The following is a 19,362-nucleotide window of genomic DNA, read 5'->3' as shown; positions in this document are numbered from 1 at the left end:
ATGCAACTACTCATATGGCTTAGTGCTCAAAGTATTAGAAGAATCCAGAAGAGAGTGTGGTATTGGTGTAAGTGGCATCCTGTTGCTTTTGGACAGCACTGTGTGCATTACTGGCTGCTCTAACAGCCTGTTGAGCAACAGGGACAGGAAGCAGAATAGTTCCAAATGTATTTGGAACAAAAGAGTGCTCACTGGGGAAGTCAGTTATTGCATTTCTTCTGTGCTTTACTCTGAGTGGCTGCAAATGGACTTCTATGGCTTTGCCTATTAACCTACAATTTTCAGCTCAGGTGCAAGGTGCTGGTTATTTGCCCATGACCAATCTCTTTGAAAACAAAGAGCTGTAACTCAAATATTATATATACAGGTAGCGCTAATGCCTGGATGTTTGCAAAGGTCTGGCAAATCAGCCAGAATGTCAAGAGCTACATTTTTCTGTGTACTAAAAAATAAGCATAATTTTCTAGCTGCAGAGCTCTAAAAGACCTACTGTACAAACATTGAAGTCAAACATCCAGAGTATGGGAAGATTTCAAAATACATGTAACCTTTAATAATCTAAATCATCCAGATGGTAAAATAACAAAGCCACCAACAGAACTGTGGGTGATTCCTAGCATCTGTGGAAAAGGAAGAAAAGCACGTTCCTAATATGTTTCCCTTGACTCACCATGAACAATGGGTGAGTAAAAGTGTTTTCTGAGCTTTGGAACTCTAATCAATAGCAAATTGACAGGCAAAGATATTAGCAAAGATACTATGGTCTCAGATAAGTGTGGGTTTGTGGCTTGGACAAAAGAATGTAGCATCTTTGTGAACAAAAAACTAAGCAGCTTCAATCCTACCGGGTCTCAACACAAAGTTGCCTTCTTGCTTTTCTAAATTCTCCACACACTAGCTCTGCTTTCTCCCTCTACTTGTTACAAAATTAGATTTTACCATTTGAACTTCTGCATTTAATTCTCCCCATCAGGAATGACTGCAAGGAACTGTTCTAACACTGACCAGTCTGTCATTTACTTTCTCTAAGATAACTGCCATTTCCCTGCTAAATGGCTTGTCTTTCAACTCCAGAGTTAATGTATTCCTACTTCACAATAGGCGAGAATAATTTCCTGCCTGTTTTGAGAATTAAAGCACTACCTACAAATAGTACTGAGAGATCACTCTCCTATCGCAGCCGTTTGCCTTCATTCTGTGTGTTGCAGCATCGCAACTCTAGTCCAGGATGCAAATTCATCCATTTATTTTCAGCGATTCATTTTGTGACTTCCTAAATACAGCAAGACTGTACAGAGCTATGTTTGCAAGAAGATGTAGAAGCACAATAGCATCCTCAGTCTTCCTGTCTCCTCTGCATCTATGAAACCCTGCAACAGCCTCAAAAGTCTTGTGATTTATTCTGGGTTGCAGCAGCCCCAAGAGAGCACAGCAAGGCATCAGCTAGCCCAAACGCTTATCAGCCATACCTTCTTGTACCTGTCCAGTCCATTTTTCATACTGCAGTAGCAATATTTGAGGATTGCAGACCATGTTTACAGTTGGAGAGCTAGGTCACAGTCATGCATCACAGGACTGCACTGTTCAGTTGTTGAACCAGGAAAAACAGTCTGAAACAATTTATTGGAGGAGATACTGTTAACCAACCTGAACTACTTTGAACATCACAACCAGTATAAAATAACCTTGCAAACAAGGTTATAAACTTGCTGAGAAGAACTGGATAATAGAAAAGTGTCAAACATTTACCGTTAAATGTAAACATACAATTAAATTCAAAGTAAGGATTAAATCTGTTCTACTTTAGTAGGAACTTGGGTGTGGTACACAGTATTTTGGAACAAAAGCCAGTTTGTTGTGGGGGGTTTTTTATATTAAGGCAAATATGATACTCCGCATTAATATAATGAATTATTTTGATAGCTAAAGTGAAACGTACATCTATAACCACAAGAAATAACATAAAGATTTCATTCCAACGACAAAGTAAATTTAACAAAGATTTAATTGTCAGATTGTTTATAATTGCCTATGAGTTAGTGGTCTAAACTCAGTTCTGCTACCCTAGTGTAAATTAGTGGTATATTCAATGAGGTTTTTAGATTTACTCCAGGTACAATTATTTCCTGGTGTAAATGAGAATTTGGCCTTTTTTTGCTTGAAGGACACAATTTTCTGGGAAAGAAATGTAATTAGACAATGGGTAGCTTATGTGTTATATATTTTAATTAGTAGTTTTGTGATCATCATGTCCCAGTTGTATAAATATCAGACATGTGGGAAATGCATTTATGGGAGCAGTGAGCCATTGAAAAGCAGGATTTAGCTAGCACTGAAAAGGTTTACAGGCTCATAAATAGGCATGGGTTCTAAATCATCATCACAGTATGCATCTAACAACAATACAGAAGCAATTGACAGTTTATTCATCATGAAGAGACTCATTTGAAACAGAAGAACATGTGGGACACTGAGTTCTTATAAGAGAATCAGCAGTTAGCTACTCTTAGAGGAGCAAAAGAAAAATCAAAGACCTGAATGACTACCCTCTTACAGTAACAACTCTTACATTTGTGTCATGGGCAGAAGGTAACCAACAGGTAACTGGACTTTTCCTAAAGCTTCACTGACCTATTACCTTTATCATTCCTTTTCTCTGTCTTATATGGGCACCTCTGTAAACTCTGCAAAAGGATTCAATACGTCACAGAAGAAGCATGAAAAATACACAACTCCAGATTTTGTGGATAACACTCACCCACAAGAGACTGTGATTTGTTAGTCTCCCTTATATTGATTCTACTTCCTGATCGTTTTGTCCCAGTCACCATTTTTAATCTTTATTTTGTCATTTTTTTAAAAAACTGGCAAGCAGATTTGTACACAAAGGAGAAAAACCTCTATTTAAAAAAAAAAATATCTGTCTAAGTAGCATGGTATGAAAAACCTACTCCAGGGGAATTGCAGAAAACCTTTTGCTGGGCAAGAATCTATCAAACATTTCAGTGGGCAGATCCCACTCTTAAAGAATAGATACCTTTGTTCCACATCTTTTTAATTAAAATCTTAATTGCACAAAGAAAATTCAGAAATCTTCTAGCCACCTTTGAGTTTGCTCTTGTGTATTTTCCTTCCCCACGTCTGTCTTAGTAATTACTTCTGAATACTACATCTGCTCAAAGAGGGATAATGACAAATTGTATCACGTATTTTGTTGTGGCTCCAGGGACATATATCAGCCATGTTCTTCAGCAATGCTGAAGTTCCCAGTTTTAAAGGACAGCTGTGTGACTCAGGCTGAGCAGACAAGGCAGCCAGATGTAACGCTATCTGCAGAACCATCAAAACAAGTGTGCTTTGGCTGTAGCATACTGCAGAAGTTTGGCCGGACAAAGGTCACCTGGGTCTTTTGACATACGGGTGTAGGGTGCAGCTGCTATGATGCACTCTTTCCAGCGCTGCTGCTGAGGGTTCCTGGTAAGACAGTTGTCCTCATGACCCACAACCAGGGCCTTGTCCAGGCAATTTTTTAGTATCTCCAAGGTGACTCCACAAACCCTCTGAGCAACCTGTTCCAGTGTTTGACCACCGTCACAGTAAAAAAGGTTTTTCTTACGTTTAAATAGAATTTCCTGCGTTTCAATTTGTGCCCATTGCCTCCTGTCCTGTCATTGGGTACCAGCAAGAAGAGTCTGGCTCTTTGTTTACTCCGTCCCATCAGGTATTTATATACATTGGTAAGATCCCGCTAGAGCCTTCTTTTTTCCAGGATGAACAACCTCAGCTCTCTCAGCCTCTCCTCTTACATCAGAATTCCTCACTGTCCTGATTTCGGCAGGGATAGAGTTAATTTTTGGGGCCGGTCTTGTTCAATATCTTTATCGATGATCTGGATGAGGGGATCGAGTGCACCCTCAGTCAGTTTGCAGATGACACCAAGTGGGGCGGGAGCATTGATCTGCTCGAGGGTAGGAAGGCTCTGCAGAGGGACCTGGACAGGCTGGATCGATGGGCCCAGGCCAACTGTATGAGATTCAACAAGGCCAAGTGCCGGGTCCTGCACTTCGGCCACAACAACCCCATGCAGCGCTACAGGCTTGGGGAAGAGTGGCTGGAAAGCTGCCTGGCAGAAAAGTACCTGGGGGTGCTGGTTGACAGCCGGCTGAACATGAGCCGGCAGTGTGCCCAGGCGGCCAAGAAGGCCAATGGCATCCTGGCCTGTATCAGCAATAGTGTGGCCAGCAGGAGCAGGGAAGTGATCGTGCCCCTGTACTCGGCACTGGTGAGGCCGCACCTCGAATACTGTGTTCAGTTTTGGGCCCCTCACTACAAGAAAGACATTGAGGTGCTGGAACGTGTCCAGAGAAGGGCAACGAGGCTGGTGAGGGGTCTGGAGAACAAGTCTGATGAGGAGCGGCTGAGGGAACTGGGACTGTTTAGCCTGGAGAAAAGGAGGCTGAGGGGAGACCTCATCGCTCTCTACAACCCCCTGAAAGGAGGTTGTAGCGAGGTGGGGGTCGGTCTCTTCTCCCAAGTAACTAGTGATAGGACGAGAGGAAATGGCCTCAAGTTGCGCCAGGGGAGGTTTAGATTGGATGTAAGGAAAAATTTCTTTACTGAAAGAGTGGTGAAACATTGGAACAGGCTGCCCGGGGAAGTGGTGGAGTCCCCATCCCTGGAGGTATTTAAAAGACGAGTAGATGAGGCGCTTAGGGACATGGTTTAGGGGACATGGTGGTGTTGGGTCGATGGTTGGACTCGATGATCTTAGAGGTCTTTTCCAACCTCAATGATTCTATGATTCTATGATTCTATAATTTCCTTCCTAGTAGCTGGTACAGTGCTGTGCTTTGGATTTAGTATGAGAATAATGCTGATGACACACCGATGTTTTAGTTGTTGCTAAGTAGCGCTTACACTGGCCAAGGACTTTTCAGTTTCCCATGCTCTACCAACTCAGCAGGCTGGAGGTGCACAAGAAGCTGGGAAGGGGCACAGCCAGGACAGCTGACCCCAACTGACCAAAGGGACATTCCATACCATGGGACGTCATGCTCAGTACATAAACTGGGGAAAGCTGGCCAAGGGGGCCGCTGCTTGGGGACTGGCTAGGCATCGGTCGGCGGGTGGTGAGCAATTGCATTGTGCATCACTTGCTTTGTGTATTATTATTACTATTATTATTATTATTATTTTATTTCAATTATTAAACTGTTTTTATCTCAACCCACGAGTTTTCTCACTTCTACTCTTCCAATTCTCTCCCCCATCCCACCGGGGGTGTGGGGGGAAGAGTGAGCGAGTGGCTGTGTGGTGCTCAGTTGTTGACTGAGGTTAAACCACAACACTCACACAATCCTTAATGAGTGCCCTGGGGATATGGTTAACACAGAAAATCAACTTCAATATGATTTTTGAGTATTTAAAGGATATCAGAGAAAACTAACCTGAAATAATGTAAACTTAGAGGAACTCCTGTGTGGTAGGTAAAGGAATACTGGTGTCACTGAAAGAATAATCAGGTGAGAAGATCCAGGATCTTGTCAAGATAATGCCTAGCTAGTGTCCTTGCAGCTTTCTTTCCGGTGTCCATTTGCCATTTCTGTCCATTCATCATACCATTACATGTTCCTCTGTGCTCTAATGCCAGTTCTGCCACTGTTAGTCACTCTTTTCCAACTGTTTGCTAACAAAGTCTTGAGCAACTTCTGGCAAACTGTGGCAATACCTTTCCAATGCTCCTTCAGACAAACGATTTGCTTCCATTTATCTTAGTAGTATTTCCCTGTGTTCTTTGTTGTCCTGTTGCCATTCCCCATCTTCAGGAGCTAATCCTGAACTTGGTGAAGACCTCACATAGGTTGGTTCATTTCATTCCCAGGAAATCAACAAGCTCTGGGCAATGTACCTATTTGGCTGGTTGTTGCTTCAGATTTATGCAATCATTCAAATGCAGAACTGGAAGAGACTCCCAGAGATCATCTGGTCAGTCCTTCTGCATGGAAAGTTAACTTCCAAGAGATGTTGGTCTGTTTGTGGAACCATGCAATGAACTGAATTTGGGACAAAATGCAGTTTGAAATAGTCCCCTCTTCATGATCCCCATCTTTTTTATCTGGAAGTATTTTTACATGGATTAGTTGACAATCCAGTTCACTGCATAGTCATACAGTTTTAAGAGCAAAGCCACAGCAGTGCTATAGGGACAAGTGGCCTAACAATGGGAAAAACTCCTTCATCTGGCATTCCTGCTGAGAGAAACATCCACAAAAATCACCCCCAGACCAAATCCAGCTCCCTCACCCGTTTCTGTGAGGTCCCATTTTTTATAAACATCATTTCCTGTGTGATGAAGGACAAAGGGAAGACTGTAATTGATAGCTGTATGTATAAACTGTCCCTGCCCTATCCTGGAGGACCTGAGCTGCTGCTAGCAATTTTTCTGACTAGCACAAACTCATTCCTGTCAGTAGCCAGGGCTGCGAAAAGGACTGAGCTGCTGCCACATAGAAGTATTTTTTTTTTCTAGGACTTTGTGGTTTTCCCTTTTCAAGGCCTGTGCAGCGGCCCCTGAACAAACACTGAGGTGAATGTTAGCTGCTGAAATTAGATGGTCTTGATCCCTCCCACAGTGAGCGAGGCAGACTGCTCTCCCCTGGCTCCGAGTGCTTTCTGAGGTAGATCCCATTCCCGATACCTGTGCCCGCTGCGACAGCAAGGTTGAGGGCTTACCATCGAACAACGGCAAAGTCTGTTCTCTCAGCCACCGCCCTCGCCACAGCCCGCCACAGCACCCCGCCCCGCCGCGCCCCATCGCCCCACAGCACGGCGCCCCCCGCCCCGCCCCGTTGGCCCCGCCCCCGCGCCGGCCCTCCCTCGCTTGACCCCGCCCCACCTGGGTGCGCTTCCACCCTCCCTCCCTGTCTCGGCCCGCCAATGAGCTGCGCACACGCAGCGACGGCCCCAGAGAGAGCTCGCCGGCAGCCGCCTGACCCAAAAGATATGGCTCAGGAGGCCGGCGCCGCCGCTTCGTTGCTCCACGGACGAGTCTGGCTCGTGCCGCCGTACCGTGGGGTCTCAGCGCCCACAGAGAGCACCCTCGGACAGCAGGGCACCTCCAGGGGCAGGAGGCGAGGGGCCTCGCCTTCAGGGCCCTTTGCTGCGGTGCATGCTGGGAATTGTAGTTCAGGGCCGCTGAGGCCCACCGAGTATGAGCGGGGCGGAGGGAGGAGGGAGACTACAACTCCCGGGGAGCAGAGGGGCTGCCGCGCCGCCGTTCCGCCGGGCCCGCGGTGCTTGTGGCTAGCGGTCAGCGCTGGGGTTCGGGGTGCGAGCGTCTTCCACCGCGCCTCCTTCTGAGGAGCTGCCCGAGAGGCCGCCGGTAGCTTCCCGCCGCCGGCTGGGTGCGGCCCTTCCCTGGGGCCCCGCCATGGATCTCTTCGGGGACCTGCGGCGCATGAACAAGCGGCAGGTAGCGGCCGGGGCGTGCCGGTGCCGGCCAGGCGGGGGGCCCCGAAGCGCGCGCGCCGAGGGCTGGGTCGGGATGCGGAGGCCGCTCGGAGGTGCCGGGGCTTCGGAGTCGCCCGGGATTGGGGCGGGCCGGGGGTCCGGAGCCGTGCCGCCCGCCGCCGGCGGTGCGCTGGGGCTCGCGGCCCGCGGAGCCGGCCCAGCTCCTGAGAGAGAGCTGGGCTTCCCGCTCGTGCTGTCGGTGGGAGGCCCGTTCCGCCACCGGCCGGGCCGTGGCCCTTGAGGAGGATTTGTGCACAACCGCGCTCTCGTTTTGTCCTTCCCTGCGCCCTGGAGCAGGAGCCCGGCGTTCGACGGCAGTCACTGGAACAGCGCGGGCAGCCGCCCTGGCGGGGTGGGAGACTGCGGCTGCCTGGGGGGGCTTTCAGGCCTTGGGTTCAAAGCTGAGAAACTGTATTTTTATATCCCTGTCAGTTATCAGCCTCATTCTGGAGGTGCAGCGTGTAGAAGCAAATTAGTATATTTGAGTTCTTGTAGTTCAAAAACGGTATCTTTTATCTATGTTATGTGATTATGCAAATAACTGGTTGGAAGGGAGAATATAACACTGGTGACAAACCTTCTGATTTCTAAGTTGTTTGGTTTTTGGTTTGGGTTTTTTTTTTTAATATCTATCAATAATTAAAAAACCCCACCAACTTCAGAGCAGATTTTGAAGCTTGACCAATGTGGAGTTAAGTGGGTCATATACCTGAAAATCCCAGCATACATATTTTCAAACTAGAATGATGGTCTGGAAATTTCTGGTTCCATATTTTACCAGTGAGCCACATGGTAAATGGAGATGAGCAGGGTTGTTTTCCACCAGAGTATCTTTGTACCTTGCCAAGAAAAAAAAAGAGGCAGTGTGAAGAAAATGTATCCACTGCTGTAATGGCTGGCAAAGCAGTAGAATTTTGGGGCGGAAAATTCTGCCTGACAATAGCAGGAGATGATCCTTTGTCATGTCTCTTCTACTCCCACAGCTCCTCCTTTTAAACAAAAATAACTGTTCAAAGTACAAAGTCCGCTATTACTGATCTTACAGTATTTGTCATTTGTGTTTTGAATACTTATGAGCTCAGGTAGGAGTCAGGGGCGCGTGATCATTGGATCACTTGTCATATAGCTTCCTATATTTTAGAAGTCTTTGCTAGGGAGTTCACTAGCTTTTAGCACTAACAAATGGGAGTATTGCACAGGAGTAGTAAGCCAAGATTGAGGCATGCAATGGATTAAAACTTTATGCTGCAGTATGGTTGGATTGCCTATACAGCAATCTGTTCCATGAGGCTTCTGTTGGAATACGATTTTAGCATAGAAGTCCATGTGCCTGGATTGTGATTCAGTGTTGCATATGGGTTGAAATTCTATGTTGTGCTTCTAAATACAACACAGTAACTTTTAAAAATGATTTTCTTGTTTCATATAGCTGTATTACCAAGTCTTAAATTTTGCTATGATAGTGTCTTCTGCCCTTATGATATGGAAAGGGCTGATCGTCATTACTGGAAGTGAAAGCCCTATTGTTGTGGTGCTCAGGTAAGTCAATGTAAAGGCTTTTTTATTAAAGTCCAAATACTGTTTTGTCCTTTGTCTCCTCCCCTTCCCCTTTGGATAGATTTGGAGTTTGAAATCTCACCTACTTAAAGAAGTACTCAAACACTTATTTTCTTCTAACTCTGTTTTGGACACTTAGCAAAGGCTGCTTTCGTAATTGCAGTCTAGTTTTCATTGAAGTTTGTTGAAACAGTAAATATGTGGTATATAAAGAGCCAGTCCTGCAGGCCCCTGAGTGCTGATCAAATACATGAAGATAAACCCATGTTCATGGAAGATTCAGCCTTACAGAAATTGAACGTGTGTCAGCAAGGAATGTATGCAGTAAATAGCAGTACTTTAATGAAAATCGTCTGTTCATGTTATTAGTTATGGAATCTGGAATCCTACCTTAAAGGTTGTTACCAAAAGATACTATGGCTGGCTTTGAAAAAAGGCATGGATTTTCTGGTCATTAATAGTAATCACTGATGTAAGCATAACTGTTGCTCATGTTAATTAAACTCTGTGTATAGAAGTACTTCCTATTGTACTGTGAAACATTTTTTGGCTTTTCAGTAATGGATTGGTTTTCTTAACCAGAATGGCTTGTTGTGTTCCTTCCTCATAGCTACAATACTGCTACTTTTCTATACAGCTTCTTTCTTTCTTTCATTGAGGCAGTAAGAAAGTCTTCTATAGCCTGGCTCAGCTTGGGACTTACTGAGGTTTGCGTTGTGTTAAATGTCCGTGTAGTGTTACTGAATGGGTGAAGCTACAGATTTCAGTTAAAATCGTGAGTTTATCTGTAAGAATTAAATATTCTTTGTTTTCATGGTTCTTTCAGTTACCACAATGCTAACAAACTCTCTCTTTCTTTTTTTTTTGTAGTGGCAGCATGGAACCAGCTTTTCACAGAGGAGACCTGTTGTTCTTAACAAATTTCCATGATGACCCAATCAGAGCTGGTGAAATAGTTGTTTTTAAAGTTGAAGGCAGAGACATTCCAATAGTTCACAGAGTAATCAAAATACATGAAAAGTAATGCAGCTTGGCATTTTCCTTGTTTCTAAATGTAGTTTCATTCATCGTGACTGTCACATTTTAATTTGGTAGTATTTTACGAAAAAGGCAAGAGGATATGCTGTAAGATAAAACTCATCTCTAGGATGTGATCTGCTTTTGTCCCCAGTTCTGTGGCGTACTTCTTGAGACCCTGGCTCGTGTCCCTCAGCAAAGTTGCTCAGGTTCGAAATAGGTAAACCTGTGCCAAAGAGGAGTCCAGTAACACAAGCTATACATGTTATTTTTGCCAGCAGTAGCAATATGTATGGGAGCAGAGTCCACTTCTGTACTGACTGTCATAGAATGGGGATTTTGGTTATGAGAAATGGCTATTTCTAAAAGCAAATCTCTGAAAGAAGGTAAAGATTCAGAATTAGAGTTATAGATGAAGTCTGACAAGTATGTGATCTTTGCTAACTGAAGTTTTCCAGAAAAGAGATTTGACTCAGAATGAGAGATTCTTACTCTTTTTGTGTCTGTTAGTCACAATGCCAACAACAATTCATGCTGAAAAGCAACAGGTAGATTACTTGTTTTTACCTTTATTGCATATCCCTGGTATGATAAACAGTTCCTTCTCAAACAAAGAGAGGCAATGCTGTTTCTGATTCTGCACAGTGAAAAGCTAACCTGGAGGTGGCAAGCATTGACATATTTGCTCCTCATGAGGTCCTGGCCATGAACTGAAAGTGTTTATCATTTGAGTAATATATGTTCTTCAATGCATTTTTGAAACAAATATGTATATACAAGAATTACCTCTTTTTTTTTTTTAATACCTAATTTGTCTTCGTAAAAACTCCTTGTTTCTTGATATCATTACTTGCAATTAGTGAGCAAAATAATTCTGAAGATTGTAAACTTAACTTTATTTAAATGGGAGTGTTGAACCAAAGTATTGCATCTGCACATATGCCTAACGCTTGAAAGAGAGTGAAACTTGGCAGGTTTTTTAACAGCTGGTGGTTAAATTAGATCATGTTCAAAATGTAGTGTAAGATACTTTGTTCATTTGAAACAGTAGGGAAAGGTTATGATTTGGGCATGTTCAGGGTTTTAAACCTCTATTCCTACAAAAAGGAATGAGCCTCTTTAATGGCCAGGAGAGGTCAAGACGTCAGCTCTGGCTCCGAGGGAGCAGCCTGGCTCTCTGAGCTCTGCAGGCATTCATCTGTGGGGGGGAAATGCCACCTACTGAAGCATTTCTATCGCTTGGATTTCTCCATACAATCCCCTAAAAACCCCACATAATGTTTTGTCTGCATGATGTTATTTAAAGACTGGTTAAGTGTATTTTTTTTATTTGCCACATTAATAAATATCAAATGTAAGTGAGGTTTTGCCTGGAACTCACTATATTGTTTAACAATTAATGAGTGACCTAAAACTGTGATGCAGTGTTAGTGACAAAATACTGAATTTGATGCAGATTTGCAGCTACTTTAGAGGCTCTTCAATATTTTTTTCTATCAAAAGAGGACAAAGCTTTATTTTTGACATAAATATGATTACTAAGAGTTAAACAAGTGTATAGAACTTAGAAGAAAATTGTCTAAAGCATTGTATTACTATACCACCTTCTTTCCTAAGGGAAAGATTTTTAGGGTCTCTCTCATCTGAAATTTGTGATTCAAATTCAATTAAATTCATTCTCTAATGTGTGGTGACTTCACAGGATATTATTCCACAGTTTGTAAAAACAAACGAACAAAAAAAACCCCAAAAAACCCTCTTAGTAGGGTATTATTCAGTATTTCAGAGTTAAAATTCTGTTCTGTTGAAAATGCCAAGGGTTGGGTTGGGTTTTTTTTTTTCCCCATGTAGGCACATTCTGCTTTTGCTGAGGAAGTTTAGTGCCTGCTGTGGCTGGACAATATCCCTTTCATGTTCATTGTGTAATTGCTTACATCAATTGACAATCTAGGAGTGTTTTAAAAAACATTTCTTGTTAAAATCTGTTGACTCTGTCAGTAAAGTCTGTAATGTTAATGATTTAATGGTGTTTGTTAAATAAGCAGGACAAGCAGGACTGGAAGTAAACATTGTTATCTAATCTTGTAGCACTTGTCATCTTCATTGTGCTTTGTAGATGTTAATTGAGGTTTTTAAATTAAGTGGTATTTAGTTTATCACCTTGTTGCCTTCTAGAGAAAATGGGAACATCAAATTTCTGACTAAAGGTGATAATAATGAAGTTGATGATAGAGGCTTGTACAAAGAAGGTCAGAACTGGTTAGAGAAGAAAGATGTTGTTGGAAGAGCAAGAGGGTAAGTAATGCAAAATGTCTATGTTCTTTGTAACTAAACCAGAAAATTTAGAGTTTAAATCAGTTCTGCTGTTGGTGTAAACTAGAGCTGGTATGGTATTTTTTTTAATTTCTTAAATAAAATAGTAATTAAAAAAAACTACCTGGAAAAGTTGCTTTCTGTAGTTCTCTCACTGATGTGGAGAGTGGAAATTAATTTTTTGAAAAAATGGCACATTTAACAAATAATTCACCAGTAGATACAAAATTAACCAACTTATCCTTGTAATCACTAGAAATTACTAGGAAATTATTTCCACATTCCACAGGAATTTTATGCAAGGTTTGAGCTTTTGACTCTGTCCCCAGTTGAGATGAAATCTCTTAAGATTTTTCTCAAATAACTTGATTAAATTTTTGTCTAAAGAAAAAAAAATATTTTGCATTCAGATATGCGTTAGTGACAAGTGTAAATGGTTATTTTACACTGTTCTTATTTGGAATGCTTTTGCTTAGAGCCTGTGGCAAAGTATTGTTTGGGCTGTGAGAGTTGTCTTAGTGATGCCATGAGAAGCTTGATGCGAGTTCTGCTGTGTCCAGTAGGCTAAGATTAACGTCATAGGCCAAACCCAGTGGAAAGTAGGACTTCTTGTATCACATCATATACTTGTGTATTTTCTTGCCTAATTTAAGAGTTCTTTAAGTTGTCATAAATATAGGGTTAACTTGCAAAGCAGTACAAAATACTTTTCTGCAAGAATATTTATTTGTTTGATTTTTTTTAGATTCTGTCCCTGCCTTCAAGTTAAATAAAAAGAAACAGAACAAGTGCCCCTTTAAACCTTTAATGCTGGTAGACTAGGTTAAATGCTAATTTTAAATACTTTCCGTATTAGTTTGAAACCCTTTCTGTGTTAGATTATATGGCTTTTATAGCTGCAGAACAACAGGAGACCCTGAAAAGCAGATTCCCTTGTGTTGTAGGATGTTAGGCTTTTGTGGGTACCCCTCATTACGATGATATTTCCTTGCCATTTCTGGGATCCATGTGTATTTTTAATGCTATGAATAATATGCAGCAAGATGAAGCATGGGAGGAGAGGGAAATCTGAGAGATCTTGCTCCCAAACTTTCATTAAGTACATATCGTCTTTAAAGCTCTTGTTGTCTCTCAGAATTTTTTCTTTCTCTGAAATCCATTATCTAAAATATTCAAGACTGAGTAACATTGAAACATTTCCATGTAATATTTGAGGGTTAATTTTACATTCATCTGTTTTGTCAATTACAGATTTTTGCCTTATGTTGGTATGGTAACTATAATAATGAATGACTATCCAAAATTTAAGGTATGTATACAGACATTTTGCATACTTGAATTTAAAACTATAAAATAGCAAGTAAAGATAGTAAGAATCTTGCATATAAGAATACATGTTAATAAGTTTGTTTCTGTGGTTTAGTACCTAATGTAAAATGAGCTATGTTTTCTTGCTTATTTTAGCTTGTCTGTTACCCAGTAGAACTTAGTATTAGTAGTCATTTGAAAACATTTAATTTATAGGAATATCATAAGTTAAGTGTATACGGTTGTGATGCCTATTTGTAATGAATATGGTCACATTAAAATATTTCTGTAATTCTATAGGAACACAACTCTAATTGGGTACTCATCTAGAAGGTGTAATGTTGGAGAGGGCACACTTTGAACAATTTGTAATTTCAGAGCTTCTATGAAGAGAAATTATAATCAGTCTTCATTTTCTTTTGCAGTATGCTCTCCTGGCAGTAATGGGAGCATATGTATTGCTGAAACGTGAATCCTAAAACCAAACAAACAAAAAGTCACTTTTCCAAGAACAAAGTACAAAGTTAAATATAAGGGGAAAAAACCTAATATATTTCAGATGTTTTCATTTCTGTATACAGTTACAAAACTGCAAGCTTTTGTCTTGTCTAAATAAACTGTACGACTAATGAGTAAAGCTTTTGGCTGTTGGTTAATTATGTAATGGCATATTTACTGTCTTAAATAGATCCTGCTTTCAATTAGCCTTTTGCTTGTTTGGAAGACACAGACTGTCATGTGCTAAAGCAGCTTATGGCACTTCTTGACATGCTGTGTTATTTTTCTTAAGCGGTACTGCATCTGAACCCACTTTCTCCCTCCTGTTTGTTCATTTTTCTTTGCTTGATTACTTTTAATCTCTGTGAGTGCCCTCTCTTTTCACGACCATACAAATTGTTTTTATCAGTACTTATAAGGGCACAGCATATGTGTTGGAACAGGTAGTGAGTTGTAGGAGTTCAGTCAGACTTATGCCTAAAGAAAGTTGTCTAGATATGGCTGACAAAAATAGACAGGAAAGGGTCTTTCATTCTGATTGAGAACTGAGAAATGGAAACTTGGAGCTTTTTCCCTGAATTTGAAACTTGCTCCTTTGTGGTGTAGGGACAAAAAAACCTAATGACCTGATTTTTAGAGGCCTGATTTTTAGGGACTGTGTGTGTTTCTAGAATTCAGGCTGTTAACCATTCTGCCTTTATGTTCCTAGTGATAAAACACACCTAACAAAAAGATTTTATGGGGTTTTATTAACACTTGTAAATTACTGAATGAATAGCACAGTAGTGTACTTAAGTAATATTACCAATAAGGGTAAGACATAACTCATATTCCAATTTTGAGAATGTATTGTTCTCTTCTATCATATGATACCTGAATAGTGTTAAACATAAAATTGATTTTTCATTTTAAAACTTACCTGATAACTGTCTTATATGAAATTCTGGATTTTTCTCTTCTTGATTTCAAATGTCAACGTTGTACCTTCCACAAAGCAGAATTTGTTTTCCTCGCTTGCTTTGTTTTTGTAGCTTTGATAAGGAACAGCATGATGCTTTTTTCCTGTGGAGTTTTGTTTCTTCTGTAATCCCTTACCTCTATAAAAATATACTATTGTACAATAATGGCACCTCTTCTGTTGTAACTGCTAGTGCTGAAAGGCAGACAACTGCTGAATTTTTCCAAGTAATGCTACTTCTTTTGTGTCCTGTTAAGTAGTTTTCATGACAAACTGTATTATAAAAATTACTTGTTTTGTGTCAAATTGTGTAGAAATAAAATTGAATATAATAAATGGCATGTCAGAGTAATTTAGGTATCCTTAATGCAGTCTTCTCAGAAGTGTGCCATCACAGTTAGGAAAAAATAATTTAATTTTTGGACAGAGTGTATGTGTAGTAAGATTTTGTGCCCCCTCCCCCCAGTATTGCTGAAATCAGAATTTACTCCTGTCCACCTGTCCCAATGCAGTCACAGTCAGCTCTAACTTTGAGAGTGGGGTTTTGGACATAACCCAAATGACAAATTTGGCACATTATTATGGGAATTTATTCTTGTGTTGAGGAAACATGGATTAGTAAAATCAAACAAGGATAACATCTAAATATGTGGGTTCATGCTCAGAAAAAAAGGTTGTATTTTTGGGGTATGATATCCTGTGTCTTAAGTCTCCTTGATAAATCTTAACCTGCAGAATTGACTTGCACAATGGAGTAAAATATGGTTGTCAGTGTTGCCATATCTGTTCTTTTAGTGAAATGTTGGATGACAGTGTGGGCCCAGTTTGTCTTCCTGGTTTTAGCTGGATGCCTTGAGATCTGTTAATTGCATCCACCAAAGCAACTTTGGTCAGCCATGTACAATAACTTGTTCAACCATATAGGTAATCTGCTTTCTCTTTTGTGATAAACAATAGCTTTTTTTCAGCTGGTAGGACCAGATGCCGTAATGATAAATCTTATATAAATATGAAAAGTTCTTGCCTGCATGGGAAGGGTATAAAGAAGATGGAGCTAGATTCTTCTCAGTGGTGCCCGGTGACAAGGCAAGAGACAATTCCATCTGAACATTAGAAAAACCACAAACTTTTACTGTGCAGATGGTTGAACCCTAGAACAGGCTAAAAACATGGTAAAACCACTAAAACATGGTACAGCTATTCTTATGTAGGATAAAAGACTTCGCCCCCCCCCCCCAAATTTAGGAATCTCATAATCGTTTCTAAAAAAAAAGTCTTATAGTATTTCAGTTGATCACTAGCAAGCTTACCTTTTCTATAAAGAAATACATTAGTTCACTAACTGGTGGCTACTTTGTTCAGGCCTATTTGGTTGGCTGCCTGTGAATCCTTAGAGATGACTCACGACCGACTGGATTGGGTTGCTCTCGACTGTTCTGAAAGTGACTGAAAGTCTCTGTTCTTGACTTTCATTCCCATAATTGTCTGAGCTACTTTAAGCCAACCATTCCCACTTCCGATGATCTAGTTAGGTAGTGCTGCTTATTAATTTCCTTAGAGGAGTAGTCAGGGATGGAAGGAGTGCCAAAAGTTTTGCCCAGAATCTAAATTTCTGGTATAAACCCTTTCCTTCTGCTAGATAACAGTACAGAATCTTTTAGTTCTTAGGCTGAGAAGCAATGATAAATGAGCCTCGATGGTGAAATGTGTATCAGAAGAGTGTTGTCTTTCTGCTGTGAGTAAATTGCACTGTACAATGCTTGCATGAGTTAACGTCCCCTAAATACACAGTTTGCTGTTTGATATATTTTGTAACTGAATGTTACCAGCTTTTCCTGCTAGTCTTGCTGAGAACAAGTTTGAAGGTAACTTTGCACATTGCAGCTGAACTTACCTATCAGCTCCAATTGCCGAGATCAGATGATCCTCCTGCTGCAGACAACGTGGTCATGTATCTCTCTTTGTGTCTCCACTGTCATGTTCAGTGGAGCCAATGCAACTTGTGAACCCAGGAAGAATTTAGTTCTTCTCTGACGGGTTTGTGAGTTGAGCAGGCTCAGCAAAGCACATGGCAGCGTGGGGGAGGAAACAGAAGCAAGATAGAGGCAAAGGAGGAGGAACAGGTTTCCCCTTTGGGAACAGTGAGCTGTTAGATTTTCCCCAACTATAACATGTAACTTTGTGTTTAAAATTTAAGAAGAATGTTAAGGTACTCGAATGCATCCAGAGGAGGGCAACAAAGCTGATGACAGGACTGGAAGGCATGTCCTGTGAGGAGTGGCTGAGGACTATGGGTTTGTCTCGTTTGGAGAAAAGGAGGCTGAGGGGCGACCCCATTGCTCTCTGCAGCTTCCTGAGGAGGGGACGTGGAGTGGGAGGTGCTGATTTCTTCTCCCTGGGATCCAGGGACAGGACACGTGGGAATGGTTCAAAGCTGCATCAGGAGAGGTTTAGACTGGACATGAGGAAGCATTTCTTTACTGAGAGGGTGGTCAAATCCTGGAACAGGCTTCCTGGAGAGATGGTCGATGCCCCGTGCCTGGCAGTGTTAAGAGGCATTTGGACAATGCCCTTAACAACATGCTTTAACTTTTGGTCAGCCCTGAAGCGGTCAGGCAGTTGGACTAGATGATTGTTGTAGGTCCCTTCCAGCTGAAATATTCTTCCAGCTCTTCTGTTCTATCCCATTCATCTGTTTATCACCTCTAAAATAATTTGCAGCAAGGGCAAAAGCCAGCGCCAAATTAAATTTATGTATATTGCTGCTCTTTGTGCTCCAAGCAGAATTTTACATACACTCTTCAGAGGTAAGGGACAAACTGTGCTTGTGCATGTGTTTTGGCAGGTTATAGATGGGGCTGACTAATAAAAAGAAGTGGGTTAAGATCCTACGTATTTGATACATCAAGGTGCTTTCCCTTTTCACAAATACAACTTCTTTCTTCAATTGCCTGCTCTGCTTCTAGGCTGCAGCTTCCCTTTGAAGCCAGGAGATATCAAAGATATAATTGGCAGATCTACTGACTTATTAACTGGAGGCAAAGTGCTCCATTGATCCTTGAAGCTGTGGTGACTGGTTCCCCTCAGCTCACATGCTGCTTAGACATCAATACTCCCTGGAAAGAATGACTGTCATGGCTATTGGTGTGAAATACTGTGCATTGTGTCACTGGAGAAAATAAAAGAGCATTTTAAAGCAAATGCATACATCCTAGCAAGGCCTCTGGATGATTTTGTGGGTTTTTTTGAGGAAGATGAAGATGCTGCAAGCACAGGCAGTATGTTTTTAACTGAGCAGTTGGGAGTAAGAGAAGCTCAGACTTTGATTGAAGCTGTTCTGTTTTTTCTTTCCAGTTAGCTGCCTTTTCACAGCTGGGCTAAAAACTGTCCCTGTGCACCTAGGGCTGTGCAGGCTGCAGCATGTGCAGAAGGGGGCCACGGGCATTGTGGGGACCCCTGGGCTGGGGCCATGAATGAGGGCTGGGCACCAGCACAGACCCTCGGGGTGAGGGTGGGGGCTGGTCCCCATGACCATGAACACTGTTGTGCTCGCAGGAAAGGGCTGAGCGGGAGATTGGCTTCGTTCGGTCTCCTCCACTTCTCTCGTCTCAGCACTTCGGTGTTTGATGTCAGGGTCTCAAAGGCTGGGGGTGTGCGGGGCAGCCCCAGCGCCGCTTGCTGGGTGCCCCTCTGCTCCTCACAGCCCTTCTGTCTCAGGACACTGAAGGCATACAAGTCTTGGCTACCAGATGTTCAGGTTGAACTGCTGCCTGCGTTGGTAGAGGTAAAATGAGTACATGGAGTAACTGGAGAGAGAACTCCAGTTTAAGCCGTGTTAGCAAGTCATTTTTCTCTATGTTTAATTGAGATATTGAGCAACAGTGATGAAAAGGACATTTTCCTCTGCATGCATGGATTTTATCAGTGTTTCTTTGAACATCTTAGGGGCCAAAAGCAAACAAAACATAAGCCACTCACATGACAAAACTTCAATATGTTTCTCTGCTACACAGCTTGGCTTAAATAAGTATATTCCATCTCTTCTATCATCATTTATGTTTTTGTACATAGAACCAACTCTGCTTCTCTATCATTTATGTGTGAATATGCTATCAGCAGAAACAATATATACATATGCTATATATAGTCTGTATCTATATGTAGGTATATGGAAATCTGACGTGGGCATGACCACCACCTGA

General features: G+C 41.8%; 1 protein-coding gene across 3 annotated transcripts; it reads left to right on the top strand.

Annotated features, from left to right (window-relative positions):
• The first annotated feature begins 7,277 nt into the window (after nt 1–7,277).
• LOC143173213 (signal peptidase complex catalytic subunit SEC11C) lies at nt 7,278–18,374 on the top strand. 3 transcript variants are annotated; one of them, XM_076363394.1, is made up of 6 exons: nt 7,278–7,471; nt 8,939–9,048; nt 9,937–10,086; nt 12,259–12,378; nt 13,648–13,705; nt 18,127–18,374. In XM_076363394.1, the coding sequence occupies exons 1-6, from the start codon at nt 7,430–7,432 to the stop codon at nt 18,142–18,144; spliced, it is 498 nt and encodes a 165-aa protein (XP_076219509.1). In that variant the 5' UTR covers nt 7,278–7,429; the 3' UTR covers nt 18,145–18,374. The 3 variants fall into 3 exon arrangements, with proteins under 3 accessions (XP_076219509.1, XP_076219508.1, XP_076219507.1); XM_076363393.1 differs by lacking the exon at nt 18,127–18,374 and adding an exon at nt 14,005–14,123; XM_076363392.1 differs by lacking the exon at nt 18,127–18,374 and adding an exon at nt 14,130–15,512 and having other exon boundaries at nt 7,279–7,471.
• The last annotated feature ends 988 nt before the right edge of the window (nt 18,375–19,362 follow it).

Source organism: Aptenodytes patagonicus, chromosome Z, assembly GCF_965638725.1.
Source record: "Aptenodytes patagonicus chromosome Z, bAptPat1.pri.cur, whole genome shotgun sequence".
NCBI lineage: Eukaryota > Metazoa > Chordata > Aves > Sphenisciformes > Spheniscidae > Aptenodytes > Aptenodytes patagonicus.
This window is presented reverse-complemented; position numbering and strand designations above follow the sequence as displayed.